This window comes from Pteropus medius, unplaced genomic scaffold (genome assembly GCF_902729225.1).
Source record: "Pteropus medius unplaced genomic scaffold, Ma_sr-lr_union100, whole genome shotgun sequence".
NCBI lineage: Eukaryota > Metazoa > Chordata > Mammalia > Chiroptera > Pteropodidae > Pteropus > Pteropus medius.
In genome coordinates this window covers 2809905-2834306 of record NW_024352947.1, presented here as the reverse complement: position 1 = coordinate 2834306, position 24402 = coordinate 2809905, and the positions used below count along the sequence as shown (strand labels likewise).

At 42.9% G+C, this 24402-nt stretch overlaps 1 protein-coding gene across 8 annotated transcripts in view; it reads left to right on the top strand.

Moving 5' to 3' along the window:
* LYST (lysosomal trafficking regulator) overlaps window positions 1–24402 on the top strand; it is a 143156-nt gene that overhangs the window by 24594 nt on the left and 94160 nt on the right. For 6 of the 8 annotated variants that reach the window (XM_039850366.1, XM_039850365.1, XM_039850367.1 and 3 more), the window contains 9 exons: window positions 7516–7606; window positions 9313–11401; window positions 12796–13819; window positions 15199–15360; window positions 16775–16928; window positions 18553–18779; window positions 19233–19299; window positions 21920–22029; window positions 23826–24252. In XM_039850366.1, coding sequence (XP_039706300.1) covers window positions 7516–7606; window positions 9313–11401; window positions 12796–13819; window positions 15199–15360; window positions 16775–16928; window positions 18553–18779; window positions 19233–19299; window positions 21920–22029; window positions 23826–24252 — 4351 coding nt within the window. Of the gene's footprint in view, window positions 1–7515; window positions 7607–9312; window positions 11402–12795; window positions 13820–15198; window positions 15361–16774; window positions 16929–18552; window positions 18780–19232; window positions 19300–21919; window positions 22030–23825; window positions 24253–24402 lie in introns of those variants that run through there. The other 2 variants (XM_039850370.1, XM_039850371.1) reach the window with 2 other exon arrangements.

The window sequence follows — 24402 nt, the reverse complement described above, 5'->3', positions numbered from 1 at the left end:
GATTTCTTCTGTACCCTGATTATGACTATACATAGCTAAATTCTGTTGTAATGAGTAGAAAATTGCAATGATTTATTACCAACAGAATATACCAAAGTCGAACTAATATACACACCATGTATTATAAATACTACTTTAAAATTTTAGTATATGTAAGTTCCATACCTGTTCACACTCTCTGCAAGTTCTATAGAGTTGTTACTTATTTTGCTGAGTACAATATGAAGTTTTATTTAAGGAGGGTATACATTTATGAACAATATATTATTTAAAAATTATAATAGGTTTTTTCGTTTTCCGCTTTTTCCTGTGTAAGAGTATTTTATTCTTCCTATATTCTAGCATCATCATCACTTCAATATGTAGTACGACATAAATGGCCTGTCACAGTAATATATAAAATAAGTAAAATAGAAAAATACCACAACTTTTAAAGTGCGGCTGCGTGGTTCATTCACTGGTTCACTTAGCAGATAGGTCATTAACATCTACTTCGTGCCAGCGCCTCTGCTGCACAGAGGTAAATGAGCGGGCTCTGTCTTTACCAGGAGCTCTTAGCTTTTGAAGGGATGAACATAATTTTTTTAAAAAATGATGGCAAAACACTGTAAAGTACTTGGGGAGTGTCAGGAGAGGGCCATCGGAAAAGGCCTCGTGAGAACTCGACATCTCCAAATTGACATCTCTGGGATTTGCAATGTGAAGCTCGAGGAAGCATTAGACCAAAGGACCTGCAAATGCAAAGCCTCAGAGGCTAGAGAAAGAACCGGGAGAGCCAATCAGCTCGTGGTTTGGGGGAGTCACAGCAGAGTCTGCTTGTTAGGGGTTGGCTGAGACTGGAAAGCACGGGCCACGTGATGCCAAGCCTTGTGTACCAGATTCGGGACACTTTAATTTTATTCCAAAAACACTGGGGAGGTTTTTAAGCAAGAGAATAGGCAATGAAAATTATTTTTCGGATTTGACAAGTAAATCATTGGTAATATTAGCAAGAATTGTTTCAGTAGGAGAATAAAGAAAACTTTTAAATTTAGTAAAGGTAATACTAAATGAACTCGAATTCACTACACCTGGTTCTGCAGGTGCTCTTTACAGACCTGCTAGGACTTACCTGTGCACGACCTGAATGGCGGGGATGAGGGGCTGTGGGGACGCTAGCGCCCCTACCTCATGGATGAGTGATCGGTTGCCCTGGAAGCCTTAGCCACTGGACAGCGGTGCTCTCCACAGGGATGACCCATTAGGTTATCTCCCTTGATGCCCACATAACAGATAGGCTTAATGAGCATTATCAGTTGATTTCCGTGTAACAAACCACATTGCAAAAACTTAGTGGCATAAAACAATGATTTATCTGCTCGTAATTCTGCGAGTTGGTAGCCAGTCGGGCACAGCTGGAAGAGCTGCGTCTGCTCTCATGGTGTCAGCCAGGCTTACGTCTGAATTTGCAGTCAGTTGGCAGAGGACTGAGGGCCGTTGCATGGGGCTGTCAGCCAGGCCACCTCAGTCCTCATCCACATGGCCTCTCGTCTTTCGGTAGACTGGACTCAGCCTCTTTTTGGGGTGGTGGAAGCATTCCAAGAGGGTGAGAGAGGAAGCTGCAAAAAGTCACAAGGCAGCATAGATTTACGGGATGGGAACATAGACTCCATCACTTGATAGGAGGAAATGATTTATGGCCCTGTTTTATGTACCATAGTCCCCTCTCGGGCCACAGTTGTTAGCATCCCTCCCACACTCCCTCCCGGGACTCTCAGAGTGTCATCTCATCATGGCCTCAGGCTCGAAGTCCATGACCTCGCGATAGGCATTGGTCGTGGATGCAGCTGAGCCTTCCACGTGCAATACTTTGGTGGCAGTTTTTCTTGACTGAGAGACTTGTAAACTAAAAAGCAAGTTATCTGCCTTCCACACGCCCTATGCACAATGATGTGACAGTACAAGTTAACCACAATAGATATAAATAAGTTTTATACTATATTTTATAAATAAGTAAAAACCATAAGTTCAATGAGGAGAGCGACAAGAGGCACATCACTGTCACTGGCCCACTGAGATCCAGGTGGGCTTGTGTTGCCACGCCCTCCATTCCCAGGGCGCGGGGCCCGTTTTCTCCCGAGGCAGCGGTTCCTTGACCCGTGGTTCCCTGGGCCTCCTGCCACCCGAATGTGTCCTTCTCTCCCACGCTAGCCAGTAATTTGCAGCCCGGCTTCCTGCCTATAGAAGAGCAAGGGGCCTGGAGGGTTCTTTTCATTTTGAACTGCGTCTGTCCCTTTTAGTTAAGGTGTTAGTATTTTTTAATAATACAACTTTCTCTAAAAATGTTGGGGGTGTCCTCTCATCTTGATGGAGTTCACGCCATGCCTCCATTGTCTTTGAGACAGACCTCTCTCTACTCCGGGCTCATATAGAACGGCACCCTCAGAACTCATAGGAGCACTTTGGTCCAGCTGACAGGGTCCGCTAGGTACCATCTGAGTCTTTACGGAGTCTTAACAAAGAGTATTACAGCCAGTTAATCATTTTTTTGCTGGGAGGGAAGGAGGCAAATTATGGCCTGTAGGCTAAATCCTGCTGCCAGTGATCTGTTTTTGGACAGCCCACAAGCTAAGAATAGTTTTCGTATTTTTAAAGGGTTGGTAAAAGACACAGAAGATTACAGGACAGAGAACATACATGATACACAAAGCCTAAAATATTTATTGTATGGCCTTTAACAAAAAAAGTTTGCAACTCGTGGTCTAGTTCAAGAAAATCTATTCGAATAATGTTCTACATCTGTGGGAAAAACAGTACTTGTAACTGTCCTGAGACCTCAAAAACATTTGACAGAATTCATCTAATCTTAACAAAACCTCTAAAAATAAATTAAGAATAGAGGGTTTCATATGCAAAGAATAGAAAAACCAATACTATTTTTAATAAGAAGCTCTATAGAAGGACCAATATAAGAATAACTATTACTATTACTGCTTGACATCATGTTTTAAAGACATGATATAATAAAGTGGAATATGAAAGTGACAGCTAAATGTGAGAATGGTGGAGAAATAAAAATATTTTTAAAGTGATGCGTACAAGAAAATCCAAAATAGTATCCCGAAAATGTTCAGCAAAGTTAGAGAATGTAAGACAAGCATATACTTTTTTCTTTAGCTATAGCTATACAGCTAGAAAGTAAAAGAGAAAATGATTCTATTTATAGAACTAATGAAGAAATATGTGTGTATAAACACACATTTATTAGAAATAATTATAAAATTTTGATAGAAATAAAGGTTCAAAATAAATAACACATACATATATTTCTGCTTATGTCTAGAAAATTAAATTTAATTAGTACGTCAAAATACTGATTTAAAGTAATACCATTAATGCCAATTAATGTAGCTTTCGCGGTCTTCCATCACATTCTGGGTACAACTCAAGTTTCTCATCCTGAGGTCCTTGAGCCCACCCACCACTGCAGCCTCAGAGATGTCATCTGGTTTGGGATCCCAGCCCTTCCCCGTGCCTGACTCACTGGCCCTTTCTCTCCCGTCCTGCCGCCACTACTTCTGAATGGCTAGGGTAGGCGGTTAATATAAAACCAGTCTAAACAGTAGAGTTGTGGAAGGGACAGCGCCTGGCACCTGGTAGGTACGTAAAGTGTGTTTCCTGAATTGGACTGGAAAATTAGCACCTGTTTATTGTTGCTGTGCCGAATTAAAAAGGTATGACAGTTGTTTTCCTTGGAGAAGGGGAAACGTAAAAATGTAAGTGTTAAATGAGGAGTGGTGCGATTTCTAGAGATTGGACGGTCAGGGAGTAGCCGGGGAGTGGCTCTGTTTATGGCATTTTTGCCTAATATGGCATGTGGAGAACTTTCCGTTGGGATGGCATGAAGTAACACGCATTCCCCTGGGTGCTGTGTGTGCCTAGGACCTTAGGAGATAAAGCTCGAGCTTAGTTTGAAACAGACTGCAACTTTTGTTTGCTAGGGTGCCCACAAATAAGAGAGGTTTTGTGACTTGCAAAAACATAGAATTAGGTAGGTGATTTCTTTAGGACTGGAAAGGATAAATCAATCTGGGAATATACAACACCTGAAAAAGTTCTAGGTCTGGAGCATTAGAGGACGCTGCCCCCGTGATGAACTGGGTTAGAAATGATTGACGGTGACTGGGTGTGAAGTGAAGGTCTGTTCCCCACTGTCCTATTGGGCAGCAGGGCGGTGAGGGGTGTCCTCCTCGGGATGACCGTTCCAACAGAGGAGGCAAAAAGCAAAGCCCTGCACTTGCTTCAGCCACATTCTTTTGAAAGGCCCATGGTTTGTTTCCATGACCTGGGCGGCTTGGTGAAGTGGAGGCTGCAGGCAGGGACCCTGAGCGCGGGGAACAGTCCCTGGGCTGGTGCGTGCAAGGGGCGGGGGCGGGGCGGGGCCTTGGAGGCGGAGCCAGCCCCGCCTCGGTGGGAGGAGCAAGGGAAGTTCAGACTGCGCATGCTCAGGCCGGGAGGCAGGAGCACCTGTTCACTGGTCAGTGATGATTTGTCAATGCACTGTTGGGGACCGCCGAGTTAAGTGCTAAGGACATGTCTGGGGCACTTCTTCACACGCCCTCGAGGTTTCTGGAAGCTCTATTAGAATGTTGTGAGTTCATCCGCACAAGGTGAAGACGCTACAGTCATGACGTGCCCACAATTGGTTTACATTTTTTTAAAGACCATGTACATTTTGCTGCATCTTAAAACATGTTGAGGTATTTACCGAATCTGAGCTGTGCATGAAATGTATCTGGACAGCTTTAGGCTGGTTAATTTCAAAGGGAAGCTCACGAAAACGAGGTTCTCTGATACCATCCAGAATTTAAAGTCATTCGTACAGATAACGTTTATTAACACCTAGCTATGTACTATGTATTGGGAGGCAGAGGGAGCAGTTGCTAAGGATTAGGGCCTGTGCCCTGGAGGACTAGGAAGTGAGTGTGAAAAGTTTCCCATGGTATCTGGAGATAAATCAAGCTCCTTTGCGGGGCGCGCGGCCGCGTTAGATCAGACCAGCTTGCCCGACCTGCTCCCCCAACCTCATCTCTCTCCCCGCGCTCCCCCTTGCTGGCCTGTTTGCTGCTCTGAGCAAAAGCCAAACCCATTCTCAGCCCTCAGCGTGCTTTGTCGGAGCCCTTTCCTCCATATATTTGCATGGATTCCTTCTCATCGATTACGTATCTGCTCTAGTCGCCCACCCTGAATAGTCTGTCAAATGTCCCCCTTTTCACTACTCCGTAATCCCTCTCCTCTTTAATTTTTTTCATAGCCCAGCATCTTTCTGAAATGTTCTTATTTGTACCGATTATTTAGTCTCCCATGCTGGAGGGTCAGCTTTGCGAGGATGTGATTGTCATCTTCCTCGTTCCCCACTGCATCCGAGTGTCCGGCACGTGCTGGGGACTCGGCGAATGTGTCGAAAGAGTAGAAGAGGGGGTTGGCACCCGGACATCGCTAGGTCAGCAGGCTGGTCGCCGTGCCGGAAGCAAACGGGGACATGAGACCGAACTCGGCTGCAGCGGGGTTAGACCGAGTTGGTGGTGGGAGGGCTGCACGAGCAGAGCGTGTGAGGAGGGCGCAGTGGGGGTGCAGCGACCGGGGGTGTTCGGGGGGACCCCTCACAGCTGGACGTGGTGGGATCAGGTGTGGTGGTGGAGCTGGAACCAGGCTTGGCAGAAGAAGCATGTCACGAAGGGCCATCGAAGCCCGAAGAGGAGTGTAGGTCTTGCTTTTGAGGGACTTCGAGCCTTTCCGTAACCAGGACACCGGAGGCAGAGTCTGAACGCCGCGCGCTGGCTCCCTCTCGGCCTTCGGCTCTTCGGCCTGTTGTGCTTGGACTCGGACCCAGTGGCTCCATTAAAGCCGCATGTGTCGAGGTCACCGTTGACCTCTACTCAGAAGCACTTTCTCTGTCGTCTTGCACAACTGAGGACCAACAGCCCCCGACTGGCACACTCTTCTTTCCGGACTGTTCTCTCCCCTGATTCCTCGGTTCCCCTTCCCTTTGGGGACCTACTGCTCGGCTTTCTCGCAGGCCCATCTTCGGCACCGCCACCCCAGTCCCTTCAGTCCTTCTGCAGAGCTCCATGCTCCTCACTCTTCCCTTGTCATCCTGTGTCCTCCATTTGGACATCCCACAGACATCTCGGACGAGATCGACGCGTTCAGGGTGGTATGGCCGTAGACTCACAGACATCTCAAACTCAACACGTCTAAAGAGTGAGTCAGTCCATCATTTTCCCCACCTGATACCACTCCTGCATTTCCTGTCTTGGCGGGTACGTTTTCAGTCACTCAGTGGCCTAAACCAGAAACCGTTGAGTTCTTCTAGATCTTGTTTCTCCCTTGTGCCCAGAGTTAATCAACTACAGTCGCGTCCGTTCTGCCTTGCAGCTTCTCAACCGTGTCTCCTCCTTTTCGGCTTTGCTGTCCGAGCCCTTCGCATCCCCGTCTCCATTGTTGTCTGCATCGTCGTTTCCTGCCGCGCGCACCTGCCGCGCACCTGCCCCGCCCCCGCCCCCTTCTGTCCTCCGTCTGGTGCCTGGATGCGTCTTTCTAACAGCAGATCCGGTTGGATCACCCTGACCCTCTCCCCGCTGATTGACGTGAGGAATCGAGACTTGACTCGTCATTACTTTCTTGACCACCCATGTCCCAGGTGTCCCAGCTCCGGCTCCCTAGCTCTAGACCCACTTCCACACTTAAAGCCGATGCGATTGCTCCTTTCTGTGCACTTCTGAACTGAGCGCCTGTGCCACACCTGGGTACTCACGCATACTCCACGCCCTCTGTTCTTTACCTGTTCGTGTGTGTGTCTTATGGACCAAATGAGGGACCTTCTTCAGGGCTCGGACCGTCCCCTCCAGGAAGGGTAAGACAGTAAGCGCTGTGGACACAGTGTGCTGCCAATAGACACTGGATTACCTTCACTAATGAGTCTTTTGTTATATATGTGTTATTAATTAATAATGTCAATTTCTCTTTTTTAAAATTGTGTTCTCTGAGTTTTACGTTTAACTGCACGCAGACTTCACATTCTTCTAGTAACTTTGTTATTGGTTTGCTAATTAAAAGGGCTTAATTTCATTTTCATCCAGCAAATTTGTTTTCTCCATAGGTGAGGAATTCTTGCAATGTGCATGATGGTGTAACAGCTCCTTTTGGAAAAATCACCAAGAATATGCTAAATACTGTCAGATACTCTTACATTCTTCTGTTACTGGAAAGGTTTATAAATTGAAAAGTATCACAGCTTTAATTGGATTTAAGATAGGTTCATTAGATTCTTAGCTTCTCAAATGCAGCCTTTCAAGGGAAAGGATTTTTTTGGTTAAATTTAAAACAGAGTAAGATAGGTTCATTAGATTCTTAGCTTCTCAAATGCAGCCTTTCAAGGGAAAGGATTTTTTTGGTTAAATTTAAAACAGGGTATTAGGAATCGATGTATCTCATGACCTGGGAACATGAAGGGTTCTTTTATTTCTGATACAGGCGTTGACATGTAGAGAAGAGCTCCTTACTCTTCTTCTGTCCCTCCTCCCGCTGGTATGGAAGATACCTGTTCAAGAAGAAAAGGCAGCAGGTGTGTTTCTTTTCTTTATCAAATTGCTTGTGTTATCAGAATTCCACCGAGGAAAAACGGTCCATCGAAAAGTTCCTTCTGCTTTATTGGTTGATAGAGTTCAAATTCAGAACAGTATATATTATATGTGATATTTAATGTGAAAAATTCTTTAGACAAACATTATTTCTTCAAATGATACGAAAACCATGGCGCTTCTTACAGGATTACTTGAATGTAATGAAGAAGCAGAGTACTTAGCAAAAGGAGTAAATCTAGGCATGCAGCATGACATCTGTGAAATGGACAGTGAAAAATTCGAAGAAAGACGTTCACGTTCCTTTGCTTATTTTAAAGACTGTTTTCTGTTATGCTCTGTCGATGACTTTTGCTCTTTAGTTGTTCTGTTCGGTTGCTTTCAGAGGATAAATTTGAAGTAATATTTTGTTTCGAGGCTGAGTAGAACTATTGCACATCAAGATATATTTTTAATTTGTGATTTTGAAAAAATTAAAAGATATATGTATATATCTCTCACATTAAGTATATGAAATTTAGTTTAAATGTTTCAATGGAGTGATTAAGTTTTCCCCCCTGACCATTTCTGTGATCTGTGAACTGTGAGACTTTTCAGGATCTCTCACATTAAAAAAAAAACAAAAAACCCTTCCGTATCGTATTGTATATTAATATCATGTATGCGGTTTTAATGCATTTATGATTTGGCACTCTTGTTAGGGAGTCATCTAAGGTCTCGTGATGTTGTTCTGCTTATCAGTTGATTCGCTAACTCTGCTTTTTCTTCTGAATTTGTAGAATCTACAAGTTGTTAATCACTTGTAAGATATCCGATTAGTGTTCTTTTGGGGACGTTGTCTGCATTGCCTGCATCTTTTGCAAAGGTGCAATTTGTCAGACTCCTTCTAATTTCGCCCCCTCCCTCTCTTAATTAAGGCACAGGCCTTTTATTTATAGATTTGTATTTATTCATTCTAAATTGCAGCTGTATTTTCCATGTAGGCCTTATTTCCAATTATTGCAAAGCAAAAGACCAATGTCATTATCTTTTAATTAGTAAGAAAGATTTATTCATTTCCCCAAGAAATCAGTGTCGGGTAGTGACCTCATGCCAGACCCTCTGTTCTAGGAACCGAGGACGAAACAGCGATGCCCGTGCCTGTGCCTCGTTCAGTGCCTGGCACGCTCAGTAAATATTTGGAGTGACGATCTTTTTTAACTTCAGTCTTAGAGAATATTTGGTATCTGTTGAATTGTTTTGAAATAATTTTGGAAAATCTGAAAGTTCTTAAGTTCTATCAGGACTATAACGTAAATACTATTTTCGAGGATATAATGTGCCCCGTATCTTAGTCGATGGCACTTCTGGAGGAGACTTGTAAAGTGGCGTGAACAGTAGTGCTGAGTGCCAGTTAATCTAAAGAGCCTCTCATATAGACATTAGAATGCAATATATGGTTTTAAATTGGATTTACTCTTCTAAGTCTGATCTCTCCAAATCAGTTTGTGTCCTTTGAACTAATACCACTTGGTACTTAATGTAAGAAAGGTTAAGTGTGAGGGGAAGTGACCCAGAGACATGACGATAGTGAAAGGAAACCAGCCGGAGTAAAATACGCTGAGGTCAAACTCCTCAAGTGGATGCTAAATACCGGTTGGGTCTAACAACAGACCAGGTCATGCTAAGTTTCCCTTTTGTATTTCCTTAGATTTTAATCTACCGTTCTCCCCCGGTATAATCCTGACCAAAGAAAAGAACTCAAATTCTCAAAGATCCGCTCAGGAAAAATTATATTTAGAAGGAAGTGCCCCATCTGGTCAGGTTCCTGCAAAATTCAGCGTTTTTCGAAAAAGCAGACGGCAGCGTAAAATCACTCATCGCTATTCAGTGAGAGATGCCAGAAAGACGCAGCTGTCCACCTCAGAGTCAGAAGCCAACTCAGACGACAGAAGCGTAGCAGCGAATAAGCCGAGGCGGCCGCATCAGCTGCCGCGTTCTGGAACACAGTCTTCTAGAGAAGACGGCCTTGCAGCTCAGCCTGCCCGCCCGTCAGCCAAAGAACAGAGTCCTCCTGGTACCATGGCTTCGGAAAGTTTCCAGATCATGCCGGGACAGGCGGCAAACGCCGACGTTTTAAGCGAGCCAGCTGCCTTGTCTATCATCAGTCACATGAACAATTCTCCGTTTGACTTGTGTCACGTTTTATTATCGTTATTAGAGAAAGTTTGTAAGTTTGACATCGCCTTGAATCACAATTCTGCTCTAGCAGCCAGTGTAGTGCCCACGCTGACTGAGTTCCTCGCGGGCTTTGGGGACTGCCGTCACCTCAGCGACAATTTGGAGAGTCAAATGGTTGCTGCAGGTTGGACTGAAGAACCCGTGGCCTTGATTCAACGGATGCTTTTTCGAACAGCGTTGCATCTTATGTCAGTAGATATCAGTACTGCAGAGACGATGCCAGAACGTCTTAGAAAGAACTTAACTGAATTGCTCAGAGCAGCCTTAAAAATTAGAACTTGCCCGGAAAAGCAGCCTGACCCCTTTGCACCAAGACAGAAGGGAACACTACAGGAGGTTCGGGAGAGTTTTGTGTTTTCCAAGTGTCGCCACAGAGCCCTCCTTCTGCCCGAGCTTCTGGAAGGGGTGCTGCAGATCCTCGTCTCTTGTCTTCAGAGTGCAGCTTCCAATCCGTCCTTCTTCGGTCAGGCCGTGGACTTGGTTCAAGACTTCATTCAGCACCACGGATTTAATTTATTCGAAACAGCAGTTCTGCAGATGGAATGGCTGATTCTCCGGGACAGCGCTCCTGCCGAGGCCTCGGAGCACCTGAAAGCCCTAATAAACGGCGTGCTGAAGATAATGAGCGCCGTCAAGAGAGCGAAAGCAGAGCAGCTTCATCATTCGGTGTGTCCGAGAAAGAGGCACCGGCGGTGCGAGTTCGCCCACTTCCTGCACCACCACAGCGACCTCTCGGGTCTCCTGGCTTCCGCTTTCAGAAACCAGGTTTCCGGAAACCCGTTTGCCGAGTCCGCGGACGGCGACGGCGACGCGCGGCCCCCCGCGCGGTGCTGCTGCGTCGCCGTCTGCGCGCACCGGTGCCTGCGCACGCTGCAGCGCGCCTCGCTGAGCAGCACCTGCGTGCAGATCCTGTCGGGGGTGCATCGCGTCGGAGTTTGCTGCTGCATGGACCCCAAGTCCGTCATCGTCCCTGTGCTCCACGCTCTGAAGTTGCCGGCGCTGAAAAATTTTCAGCAGCCCATCTTGAATATCCTTAACAAACTTATTTTGGATCAGTTAGGAGGAGCCGAGGTTTCACAAAAAATTAGAAAAGCCGCTTGTAATATTTGTACTGCCGACTCTGATCAAGGAGCCAAGTTAGGAGAAGCCCTAGCCCTGCGGGCGGGCTCCCGTGATGCGCAGCCGCGCGCGGGGGTACCCAGCCCGTCCTGCACGTTTCAGGGGATCCTGCCCAGCCGCGGATCGGAAGACTTGCTGTGGAAATGGGATGCCCTAGAGGTTTACCAGAGCTTTGTGTTTGAGGAAGACGGGTTACTTAGTGCACCGGTCGCACATCACATTTGCAGCTTACTCCTGAAGGGCAATGTAGCCGTCCAGTGGAAACTGTATCACTGCGTACTTAATCCCGTGCTCCGAAGGGCCGTTGAGCTAGCCCATCACTGTCGGCAACTCAGCGTTCCTCCGGCTCAGACTCACGTGTGCAGCCATCGGAACCAGTGCTTGCCTTGGGAAGTGCTTCAGATTTATTTAAAAACGCTGCCTACCCTGCTTAAATCAAGGTTTGTATGTGTGCATGTGTGTAGGGTTTTTTTTTAATGTATGCTTTTGAATATCTTTACCCTCCTTTCATAGGAGTGAATTTTTAACAACAAAAAAGTTCCCATCCCAAGTCAGATATTTTTACATTAATTAATTTATCATTTATATTATTTTTACTGGGGGTTTGAGAGGAGAGGACAGAACTATCGATTTTATTTTCTCAGTGGAAAAAAAAGTAAAGTTTTAAATCTATTTCTGAGAGAAAACGGACACAATACACGTTCGATAGCAGGGCAAGGTTAAATTAATCATTTTCTACTAACTTGATGGAATATTATTAGCCATTGAAAATGATGGTTACAAAGATCATGTTGGGACATGAGAAAATACTTAAAACATTTCAACATTAAGATAAATAAAATTAAAAATATCGCCCACTATTGAAAGTATGCTCATATATGAAATGGTAATTATTTATTGAGGCAGTGGAATTAAGGGGATTATTATTTTTTTGAATACTGTATTTACTTTTATTACCTAAGCAATATATGTAGGAAAATCAGAAAATACAGAAAATCAAAGAGAAGAAAATGAAAATTACTTAGAATTCCACCAGCGAGTTTTCTAGCTTTTTTGCTTGTCAAGTCTGGTACTTCAAAAATAATTTTATAAATAAATAAAGCTTGCTTCTGATAGGTAGCCTGCCCTTTCAAATGAATGCATACAGCATTTAAAAAACTGACAGTAAACTATCATCTTTGTAATCATTTTTACAAATTCCTGTTCTGACATTATTTAAATAGAACTGACTTTGATTTGAAAGTCTGTAAGTCATTGGCACGTTTGTGGACAACCTGGGTGTTTGCCGAGCTGATTTATATTAAAGTCATTACCACGATTCCAGTGATCCAGGCCCCCGAGTCTCACCGGAGAGAGGTGAACATCTTTAGATCTGTAGTTGGGCTTTTTCGTTTTCTGAGGTGCAGATTCAAAACAAAGACCTGAGTGAGCCATCAGGCAGAAGAACAAAAAGACACAAATGCCTGTCTGCTTTCATAGTATCCATCTTCATTCAGTGCAGTGCTCGTAGGATTTAGAACTTAGATAGAATTTGCTATTTGGAGAAGAATGTCCTTGACCGGATTGCTTCATTTAACTTGGGACACATGTAATTCCTTCCTTGTAAATGCTGGGGTCATATATGCCGTGTTTGAAGAAGGACATGAAAGTAATTAGAAAGCAGCTTGAGATCTCGGTCACATCTCAGAACTTCAGCCGGATAACTGATTAAATAAATTAGGTAGTATTTGGTATCTACCACATGCAGCAGTGACAAATATGAATAGTATATATACTTATTTATAAATGACCTTTCTATATGTAAAACCTCTTGTATGTTTTTTTTCTCTCACAGGATAATAAGAGATTTGTTTTTAAGTTGTAATGGAGTAAGTCAAATAATTGAATTAAATTGTTTAGATGGTATTCGAAGTCATTCCCTAAAAGCATTCGAAACTCTGATAATCAGCCTCGGGGAACAGCGGGAAGATTCTTCGATCTCAGGTACGGATGGTGTAGACACTGAGCAGGAGTCGTCATCTTTAAACGCAGGTGCTTCTTTTCATAACCAGCAAGCTTATCCAGAATCACCTCCGAGTCTTAGCAAATTTTACACCAGCCTCAGAGAAGCTTATCCAAAGAAACGGAAGTCAGCCAACCAGGATGTGCACATCGACACGATAAACCTCTTCCTCTGCGTGGCGTTCTTGTGTGTCAGTAAAGAAGCAGAATCCGATGCAGAGTCCGCCAATGATTCAGGAGACACGTCCGGCTATGACAGCACAGCGAGCGAGCCTCTGCTCCGCGTGCTGCCGCGCGTGTCTCTCGAGAGCCTCGTCTTGCCTTCTCGGGAGCACATGCAGCAGGCGGCAGACATTTGGGCAATGTGCCGTTGGATCTACACGTTGAGTCCAGTTTTCCAGAAACAGTTTTGTAGGCTGGGTGGTTTCCGAGCGTGCTATAAATTAATATTTATGATCATACAGGAACTATTCAGAAGTCATAAACAGGAGCAAGGACAGAAAGGAAATATGAATGTGTATGAACACCAGGATTTGACCAGAACTTCTCGGTCTGAGATCCCCGTGAAGGAGGATTTATCACCTCTGCCTGGGGAAAGTCCCCCCACGCTGTCAGGACCCGGCAGCCCAGAGCAGAGTGCTGACACGTCAGGTGACCTAGAGTCGCAGCAGATTTCCTCCATAAACCTGAAACAGGTTTCAGCTACCGCAGCTGCTCCCGAGGAAACAGAGTTCCCTACCAGCCGAGAGAGCGAGGTGTCCCTTCAGAGCATCCGGCTCCTAGAAGCCCTTCTGGCCATTTGTCTCCACAGCAGCAGAGCCCGTCAGCAGAAGACGGAACTGGAGGGTCCCGACCAGGTACTAACTTGTCGCTCGGCAGGCTGTCACGTAACACGTGTTTTTTAAAGTTTGAAGTCATACCGCTGTCGTTTGTTTTCCCGAAGACTCTAGTTTGAGAAGCTCCCGTTTGCTTAGACAGATGCAGTCCGCCCTCTAGATGCTCATAGTTCAGTCTGGAATGCTACACCCACATGCGACAAAGTCACCAGCCCTGACAGGCTGAGCGATCGTGATGTTGTATTTCAAAGTCCAAGCTCTCCGTCCCCAGGGCGACGCCGTGTGGTGCCCTGCCCGGCTCCCAGGGGTGTCCTCGGCTGAGACACCCTGTCCCTGATGCCCGGAGGGAGCTCACCAGTGCTGATGCATGTGGTTCTGGGCATGGGGACAGCCATACAGTGCAGGTTCCAGCGCATCCCTTGGCTTTAGGTGCGGGCTGGACACTTATTCTGAAATCACATCTTTGCCTGGGTTCCCCCCACCGACATACTCTGCTTCCCTCACACCCTTCCCAGTTTCTCCCGAGAGCGCGTAACACGGGGCACCCCTAAGGAACCTTCGAGCGTGGCAGACCCTTCTTCCCTGTTACCTCGGCCCTGACTGTCCGCCGGCCACCGGCTCTGCTGCCTCCACGTTGCCTCCTGTCCAAAGCATCTCGATGCGCCCGCGTTGCGCCCCCCAGGGTGCCACTCTTTGTCATTCCTTCTGTCCTTCCGTGCGTGTTCTCCTGCGTGGGGTGGCCTCTCCCTCTGCGTCCATGCCCACTGTCTCCCACGTGTTCTCTACCGTGCGTCTCCTACAAACGCTCCTCTGGGACGCCTGTGACAGGCCCCCCGGGCACCTTCTCTCTTTGTTTTCAGAGCACTGTGTTCGTTGCTCTAGTGTGGTCGGTCATCTTCACATCTTGTCTGTACGTATCACGTGGGACCAAGAGTTCCTTACAGGAGGCGTCAGCCTCTCGTCCATCTTTACGGCCTCGTCACCTAACATAAGAATAGGGCGAGCAGCTAGAATTCCCGTCGAGGGCAGAAGAGAAAGGATTAGAATGTAAGCGCTTCTTAGAGTCTTGGAATTTGCAAAATCTAGAGATAGTTAATCAAAACTGAACTTTCAAGTAATCTTTTTTGTGATACAATTAATTTATAATGCATTGAAATTCAAAACGAGAGTAAAGGTATGATAAATAAAAAGTTATTAATTGTAACAGTAGGATGTTCATATAAGAGCTAGATATTTTTACAGTCATTTTACTTTCATATCAACTGCAAATAAATGGGCTAGCTTTCTCCTTGTTATGTAAATATTAATTTATTGTTTGTTTTGCCACTGCTTCGTTTTTTTCCTTAAAGCATGTAATTAATTCTTGAGACTGATTCTTAGTCTCGTTTATTTTACCTTAGAACTTGTCTGTGGAAAATATATTGTTTGAAATGAGGGACCATCTTTCCCGGTCGAAGGTGATTGAAACAGAATTGGCAAAGCCTTTCTTTGATGCCCTGCTTCGCGTTGCCCAGGGGAGTCACTCAGCGGAGTTTGAACGCAGCGATGCTGTGGCTGAGAAGGTAGGACCACAGACAGTCGTGTTGTCTGGTGATGACCAGCAGAAGCAGAAGATGAGAGATGGGACTAGCACGTGGGCGGATGTGGCTAGAACACACGGGCCAGCATTTAGTGAGTTCCAGGGGTCATGTCGTCTGAGCCGGATAGGGTGTACTGAGGGCTCTGTCTCATAAGAAACAGGACAGGAGAGCAATATGACATACTTTTTTTTTTTTTCATCTAATCTGGAATTTACTGAGAATTACTCCCGGTAAGACAAAAGTGTATTATTTGATTTGATGTCTTCCATATAATAACCAATGGTTTATTAAATGATCATTCAGGGACGGTGATAACTCGTGTATCTCATCTGATCATATATTGGTGCAGCTGATATTTCCAAAACACACTGCTCACTTTAAATCACTCCACATGAAAATGACTAGTACTTGCATAGAAGATAGCAATCATAGTGTTTTAGTTGTTCATGTTAATATTTTTTTCCTGAAACTGTGATGTACATTTAGTTCATTTTCCTCTTCTTTCATGCTTATTTAATCTTCAAGTAATTGTTACCTATCGTTTATATGACTTAGTGCCTTATGCCTTAGTCTAGCCACATATATGACATTTTATAATCTCCTGCCATAATATGTTATGTTAGTTTGTCATAACTTAAAAATTTGTGGAAATAACTACTAATGCCTTCGTCATATTACTGAATCAGTTGGTTGACTGGAAAATGTTAAAATACCTCCTTTATTCTAACTGTTATTCATATTGCCATGGTAAAGTACTCTGAGCATCTTTAAGTGAAAATGTTTTCTAAGTGAAGATATTTGCACACTTCTGTAAGAAAAGGAAAATTTCATGCTGCAAGATTTTGCACAGGAAGTTAACGCTGGAACTCTTGATTGTTGAGAGGCTTGTTAACTGATACAGACAATTGCGTTCTGAAATCTTAAAATTAATCCTTTGCAGAGTTTTCATGTCCTCTCTGGTTATCTAATTTTTAAAACGTTTTATATATCAAGAATCCTGTGGAAAAATCTCTTCATGAACAAATATGTGAAAAATAATGTATATTTACTAGCATTAAGTTGTAAGAAGTATAATTTCACCTCATTATGCTTTCTAGCCATTTCCTATTATATAACTGGAATGAAAAATCTTAGACTTATTTTTCAGTAAAACTGAAATGCTTAATCTGCTAGAGACACCCCTCTTCCACCACCATTTTTAAAGTTATCCAAGAGATTCTGGAGATTTTTGCTCCATGAATTTCATAATTTATGATAGTTAATATCAATTTATAAGATTTTTTTTTAAGGAACATACTAAAGCTGTTTTTAAAATGACCTGTTCATAATAGATATTCCATTACTAAAAATGAGCAAATGTTATAACGTCTACCCTTTACTTACACCAATCTTCTAGGGTCATCAGTCTGAAGAACTGTCATCTCAACCTGGAGATTTTTCGGAAGAAGCTGAGGATTCTCAGTGTTGTAGTTTTAAACTTTGGGTTGAAGAAGAAGGTTATGAAGCAGATAGTGAAAGCAATCCTGAGGATAGTGACACCTGGGATGATGGTAAAATACCTTGAAGTACTCGTGGGACTTGCAAGTCAGATTACTCGTTAACGAAATGGTTCATAGTATTACTTTAGGATTTCGGATTGCCTTACAGCTTAACAGGTGCACTGCATCATCAGTTTCTTTGATCTCCACCACAGAGTCTGGCACTCATGTGCAATTGAAAACGACGAGGTTTATTTCGTTATCACAGATATTGGCCGAGTGCCTAAGAATACAGGGGAGAGAGAGTCCCTGCTCTCACATCGATTCTGATGGAAAAGACGATAAGTGTCAGAAATAAACAGTATGAAGAAATAAAACAGGGCGATGTGAGAGCGATCGATGAGCAGAGGATGTTATATTTATACTGAGGCCTAAATGAAAAAGATCCATCTAGACAAACATTGAGAGGAAGAGCATTTCAGGTACTTTGCTCTAAGGATTCAGTACCGTAAGGAATGCGGACATCTGCAGCATGGGTTTCTTCTTAGTTCGCCACAGTCCGGCTTTTCTGTAGGATGGAACTACGTTGCACAAGAGCCCTTGTCTCTGGCCTGAAAGCTTAGGTGGCAGGGGAAAGGTGTGTTGATCAGAGCCAAGCGACCTCTGAGGAGGCTCCATCTTCTTACAGGCTGGCCTTTCACTGTGCCGTCAGTTTTCACTAAATTTACATAGCTTATCTTCCCGCAAGTGTGTTCCCTCTCCCGGCAAGTGCCTGGAAGTAATCACTGATGTCCTATTTAAAGGACACTGATGTCCACCAGGGTGGACCCACAGCAGTGTTTTGTTTTTACCATGAAGAAAATGAGAACTAAACAATGGCCAGAAATTGAAAATGTATATGTGTGTGTATGTGTGTGTACACTTATATATTTTATGTAGCTTACTTGATGTATTAAACTTTGGGGTTTTTTCCAGTTTTATTGAGAAATAATTGACATGTATCACTGTATAAGTTTAAGGTATACAGCATGATGATTTGATTTACTTCTATTGTGAAATGATTATCGCAATAGGTTTAGTTAACATCGTCATCTTATATAGATCCAATAAAAAAAAAAAACAATTTCTCCTCGCGATGAGAACTCTTAAGATCTACTCTCTGAACCTCTTTCCTGTGAGTTGTACGACAGTGTCAACTGTGGTTAGTACATCGTGAATTTCTTCTCTAGTGTTCGTTTGTCTTATAACTGGGAGTTTGTACCTTTTGATGACTTTCAGTGAGACTTTCTTATGAAGAATAGAAATCATCTAACCAATAGAATAACCAGGTATAGAATTCATCTAACCAATAGCCAAGCCTACTATTTTCTTAGGTTAGAAAGTTTGAGATAATATTTTTTTTTCCAGTGGGTAAGAGGAATGTGTGAAGTCCATATCACATGTCTATAAAAATTACTGTTGATAAAATTTGTAGTTCTGTTGAAGATCAAAATTAATTTTACGACTACTCATGTATCTTCAAAATACCTCTCAGACTTATTCAGGATACTCATAATCAAAAGTTACGTCGTAGGGAAAAGTTTTGTGAACATCTTATGAATAGCACTTCCGCCACCAGAACTAAATGATGAATGAGATTTGAAATATTCATTCAGTGTTTAGAGGCTAAAAATCATCTTTTCTTCCTCCCTTTTAGGAATAGACGTAAAACCTGAAGCAGAAGGTTTTGTCGCCTCAAGCAGTCCAAACGGCTTACTCGAAAACCTCAGTCAAGGGGAACTAATATATCCTGAGATTTGTATGCTGGAATTAAGTTTGCTTTCTACTGGTAAAGCCAACCTTGACGTGCTCACCTATGTATTTGAGAGTTTTTTGAAAATCGTTAGGCAGAAAGAAAAGAATATTTTTCTGCTCATACAACAGGTAAAGGATGCAACGTGATGAATATTTGTCACACTCATGCCTCGAGTACTGATCTCCTTCTTTATACCTCGACCTGCCTGAAGATTATTCGAGATGATTATTTATCTTTTATAATAACTTAGATGTGTTTTTACCTACGTATAGTGTTCTAAAAATCCTCTAATTCCATAGTTCTCTAAAGTAGCATAAAAATTAATGTCATTGGCTAACTAATAATGACTCCTACTACATTTCTGAGAATGGGTAATATTTTTTAAAGTACATTTAATTTTAATATATGGTCGTCATTTTGAAAAATGAGAAAATTTATGTGTAATCCTACACACAGCCTTCTTTTTAGTTACTTTTAAATATTTATGTATATACAGTAGATTATCAAATTATTACATTACAGTTGCTTCATGCTTTCATGAGCTAAGAAATTTAATTTATGTTTTGTTTTTTAATCTTCAGGGAACTGTGAAAAGTCTTTTAGGAGGGTTCTTGAGTATTTTAACACAGGCTGATTCTGATTTTCAAGGTGCGTTGAAACTCTTGGTTTTAAGCAATAGTTTTAAAGTTATGTTGTTGCTATTGAAGTGCAGGGCTGATACTAATGACTTGCTTTGGCGTAGTGCTGCTCTGTGGCTTCTAAAGTAGCTTTATATGCATCATCTCTTGTTCCTCAGACCCACCATGCAGCAGGCGTAGTGTACGGATCTTGATTTTACAGAGGAGAATCTAGATTCTAAAGGATGGAGCAAGTCGTGCAGGGTTGTATATACAGAGGTGGTCTTACGAGGACTGTGACCCAGTATAAACACTGTACAGGATTCTGCTTTATCAGGTAGCGACGGAGCACCTGCTCCCCGCTCTGAACTTTCAAAGACAGTCGAGAAATTCATTATGAACGTATAATGTGATTTTATTATGTATAACAGACGGAAACCTAGACGTTAGTTGTAGAAACCTAAATTTTAGTTGGAGAACTAAGGCTAACATCCAGGAAACGTTAACATGGGCCTGCCGAGTGTGTCCTTACGACTAAATTCCTGTTCCGCATTTTCGGCAGACCTACCTCGTGCATCACATCTGGGGGTTCACGGTGTCTGCGTCTCGTTATCGGTGATGTTGACTTTGATCGCTTAGTTCGGATGGTGTCTTCCAGGTTTCTCCCTTGTAAAGTTACCGTTTTCTCTTTGTAATTAGTGAGTATCTTATCAGGAGATAACTTGAGACTGTGGACATATCCCTTTTTTCGTTATAATTTAACCCGCTAATTTTAGCATCCGTTGATGATTCTTGGCTCAAACAGTTAAGACTGTGATGCTTGACAAGTAGCCATTTTCTGTTTTCGCCATTCCTTCTGCATTTATCAGTTGGGATTGTACAGGAAGGAAAAGCTTCCCTTCTCCCTCATTTACTTGTTTAGTGTTTATGGGTTTATTTTCATTTATTGTGCTGGGCACTTAGTGGACCCTTTTGATCTGAAGACTTATCCCAGCTTAGCCGTGAAAAATTCTATTCTATTATCTTTTAGTAACAGTTTTGTCGAGATATAATCCTATAATATGCGATTCATCTATTTAAAGTATACAGTTCAGTGTGTTTAGTGTATTTACCATCACCACAGTCAGTGTTAGAGCATCTTCATCATTTCCAGAAGGAACCCCACACCCTCGACAGTCACTGCCCGTCTCTCCTCAGCCCTCCCTCACACACATCCCTCCGCCATCACAGATTTGCCTATTCTGGATATTTCATAGGTGACTTGACCAGACTGTAGTTATACCTGGTGGTCCAGAGGCTGGCCTCCCACTACACATCTCAGCTTCTGCCTGGCGAGTCATTCACTTCCTTTACAGAAGAGTATCAGGTTTGGGGCGTGAGGGTAAAAGCCAAGCTCTTGGTGCCCTGTACTCAGAATCAAGGCGAGGAGTGGACGTTCACAGTCTTCTGCTGATCTCACTTCCTCTCCAGATTTCAGACAGACAGGTCGTTGGCTCTCCACTCCTCTGAGCCACTTTGTAAGTCAGAGAGATTCTAGACTACAGCTTTCTCTTCTATCTACTCTTCCATTTTCAAGAAATATTTTTAAATCTCTCATCTGGTGTGCCCCAACGTCCACTGCCTCCCCCACATTTTTTTGCTGTTGTGTGCTTTTTGTTTTCTGTAACTCTACTTCGAGTTCAGTGAGTTTCCAGGGGTAAACTAAAGCAAACACTCTGTGTGTGTGTGTGTGTGTTTGCGTGTGCGTGCATGTGCGCGCATGCTCAATCCCCCATTTTGAACGGGAAACTGTCAGTTTTGAACTGGAAAAAAAAGCTAAGCACATGCACTTTATTTTGATCATATTACTTCTTTGCTCCAAAACCTGTCATGGATTCATGTTACTAACAGGGCCAAGTCCATGCGGTTCCGTAGTCTCATTGTGAGTTTCTGTCCAGGCCTAGAACGCTAGCACACGCGTTCCCTGCTCCTGCAGAATACGTTGCTTCGGCATGGCCTCTGTCCTCAGGCTTCGCGTCAGGGTTATTTTTGTCACGTCTAAAATGGAGATAATATTTAATTTCTAAGGATCAGCTGAGATAATGCATGTAAATATACTTTGAACACTGTAACGCGTGCTACAAATATTAGCTATTAGTTGACTCTCAAAAGTTCTGTGAATTTGTGTCCCATTGATTATAGTTAATGCTAAACCTCACGATGGAATAAAATGTTCAAACTAATTGTTTATGATGTTTAAGCGTTTTCATAATCTTCACTATTTCTTTTATTTGTCATCTAATTTTCTGTTAGAAAGTGGTGATTATAATGTAAACATTTTCAAGCCGAGAAGGCCACAGACTATTTTATGGTACTGAACAGTGTCAACTTATTTAACAAATACTCTGTTAATTCACGCTTCTTTAAATAATACCTTCTCTTTACTCGGAGCTAACCAATCATTAAGAAAAGTGGCTTTGTTGTTTTTTATTGGTTAGTTGGTTTGCATTTAATCATATTGCTATTTCTTCAGCAAATTTTGGGATAATTAGATTGTTTATAATCCATTTAAAATGCGACAATAGTTTTTGACCTCTTTCAGTGAAATCGCTTATTGCGTTTCTTTAATTGTGTTTCGACTCTAATTTTCCCCCTGTCTTTCTTTAATTTAGCATGCCAGAGAGTATTGGTGGATCTTTTGGTATCTTTGATGAGTTCGAGAACATGTTCGGAAGAGCTAACCCTTCTTTTGAGAATATTTCTGGAGAAGTCTCCTTGTACAGTAAATATGCTATAATCTAAACCTTTCTCGCCGATATCGAATAGAGTTTGGAAATCACTGGCTCTCTCTTTTGATGTGGTAATCGCTATTCTGACAACTCCAGGCTGTCACTTGTGAAGTTCCCGACTGTTTATCATTCGCACATCTTGCCCTTGTTTTGGCTGACCAGAGTGTCACTGGGGTCACAGCCCCTTTATGTGACCTTGACCATGACCGCAGCCACCCCAGTCTTTGTGCTTAAGGAACACTAAGTAATTTTAATTACTAAAGAGAACTTAACTACAAGTAATTATAACCATTTTGAGGATTATCCTTTTCTTAGAAAATCATTATTTGCTCTTCAGTTATCTCCCGTCACTTCTCCTTTTATGGGTGTAGCTTAGCGACGTTTAAACTGTTCTTTGCTGAGGAACCCATTTTTATCATGAAATATTGGCTAAAAGTATAAGCCAATAAAACAGAAACCCTCGGAGCTACTTTCTTTGAAGCGAGGTCGGATGTCCCTGAGCCCCCTGCCATTTTTCCACCTCACTCCAGCCCGCGTGGGCCCTGAGGGAGCTCTGTGGAACCGAGGTTAAAAACCACCAGTGTAGACCACTGAGAACTGCCCGTCAGTTTATGGAATATTTCTGTTACTTTTTCTGAGTGCATTTTCCACTGCGATCATCAACATCAGATGTGATGTTGTGTGTGAGTGTGGCATTATACTTCATCGTACTTCAGGATAATCTCTTTTTTTTACTTGTCTCCTTAGTCATTGCTTTTTCCCTTTAATCAAATGCTCATTTCCTCTCTCGTCTATACATTCTACATTTCGGTTTAAACAAAAACTTGTAGTTAAAAAGAAAACCTAAAAATCTTATTTTCGTTTACCAAACACAGATGAAAGAACATTTATTTAAGGAAAGGCATGTAAAATAAATTGGAAAGTAACTGAGCACTCACTTTTATGAAGTCAGTCGCAGCATAAACATCATTCAGGTGCCATAAGGCCTCTGGTTCTGGCCCTCATTTAAAAACAATCGAGAGAAACAGCTGTGGTCCATGTGGATGTACACACGCCTTCCTTTGGCGGAGATGAGTCCGACATAATTATTGTATTTAATTTCTAATACTTAAGGCCAACTGATAACGTTTAGGTTTGTACCATAAAAGCATCTAAACTCAAAATAAATTAACCACAAGAGAGTACCTATTTTAAGAATGAAATCACTCATATTTTATCTTTACTATACAAAAAATGAAATTGTTTATATTTATTGGAGTGACATTGGTTAATAAAATTATGTAGGTTTCAAGAGCACAGTTCAATAATACATCATCTGTACATTGCATTGTGTGCTCACCTCCCAAAGTCATATCTCCTTCCGTCACCATATGTTTGACCCCCTTTACCCTTAACTACCTCACCCCCTCCCTCTGGTAACCACTAAAGTATTGTCTGTGTCTGAGTTTTTGTTTGTCTTATTTCTTACTTTTGTTTTTATTTCCTACATATAGGTGAAATCATATAGTTCTCAACTTTTTCTATCTGACTTATTTGCTTATTAGCAGGATTGGCCCATGTTGTTGCAAATGGCAGTATTTCTTTTTCCTTAGGGCTGAGTAATATTCCATTGTATATATGTACCACATCTTCCAGAAAATTTTAATTATATGGTAGACAGGAAAGTCTTTAAATAGGAATGCTGACTAGTATATGGGTATGTTTCTATTTTCATTATAACCTGAATTTAAGACTATTATGTACCTTGTAACAAGATCGTGAAGTTTTATTTGTTTCTCTTTTTCTCTAGGAAATTCTTCTTCTGGGCATTCTGAAAATTGTCGAAAGTGATATTGCTATGAGCCCTTTGCAGTACCTAACCTTCCCGGTAATGCATACTCCACATTCGAGCAGTGGCGTTTCGTCACAGAGGTGTCCTGGGAGTCTCAGCAGCAAAGCCATGGGGTTACTGAGGAGAGCACACGTGTCACGGAGCAAGAAAGAGGCTGACGGCGACAGTTTCCCCCAGCAGCTGTTCTCCCCTTGGCAGGTGGCCCCAGTCCACTTGCCACTGCCGGGCCAGAACTGCTGGCCACACCTGTCAGAAGGTTTCAGCGTTTCGCTGTGGTTTAACGTGGAGTGTGCCCAGGAAGCTGAGAGTGCCACAGAAAAACGAAAGAAGATGAAGAAAAGGAACAGATCATTAATTTTACGGGGTGGTAGTGTTGACGGAACAGGTACGATGACGGCGTTAAGCGTTACACTCAGCTTTTTTGGACGGTGATTTAGGTTGACCAGTAAGAATACGGCGACATTATAACTTACTCTTAACGTGTCCTTCACCTTCAGCGCCTTCGTAATGCAGGTCCTGGCTTACCAAAGCCTGC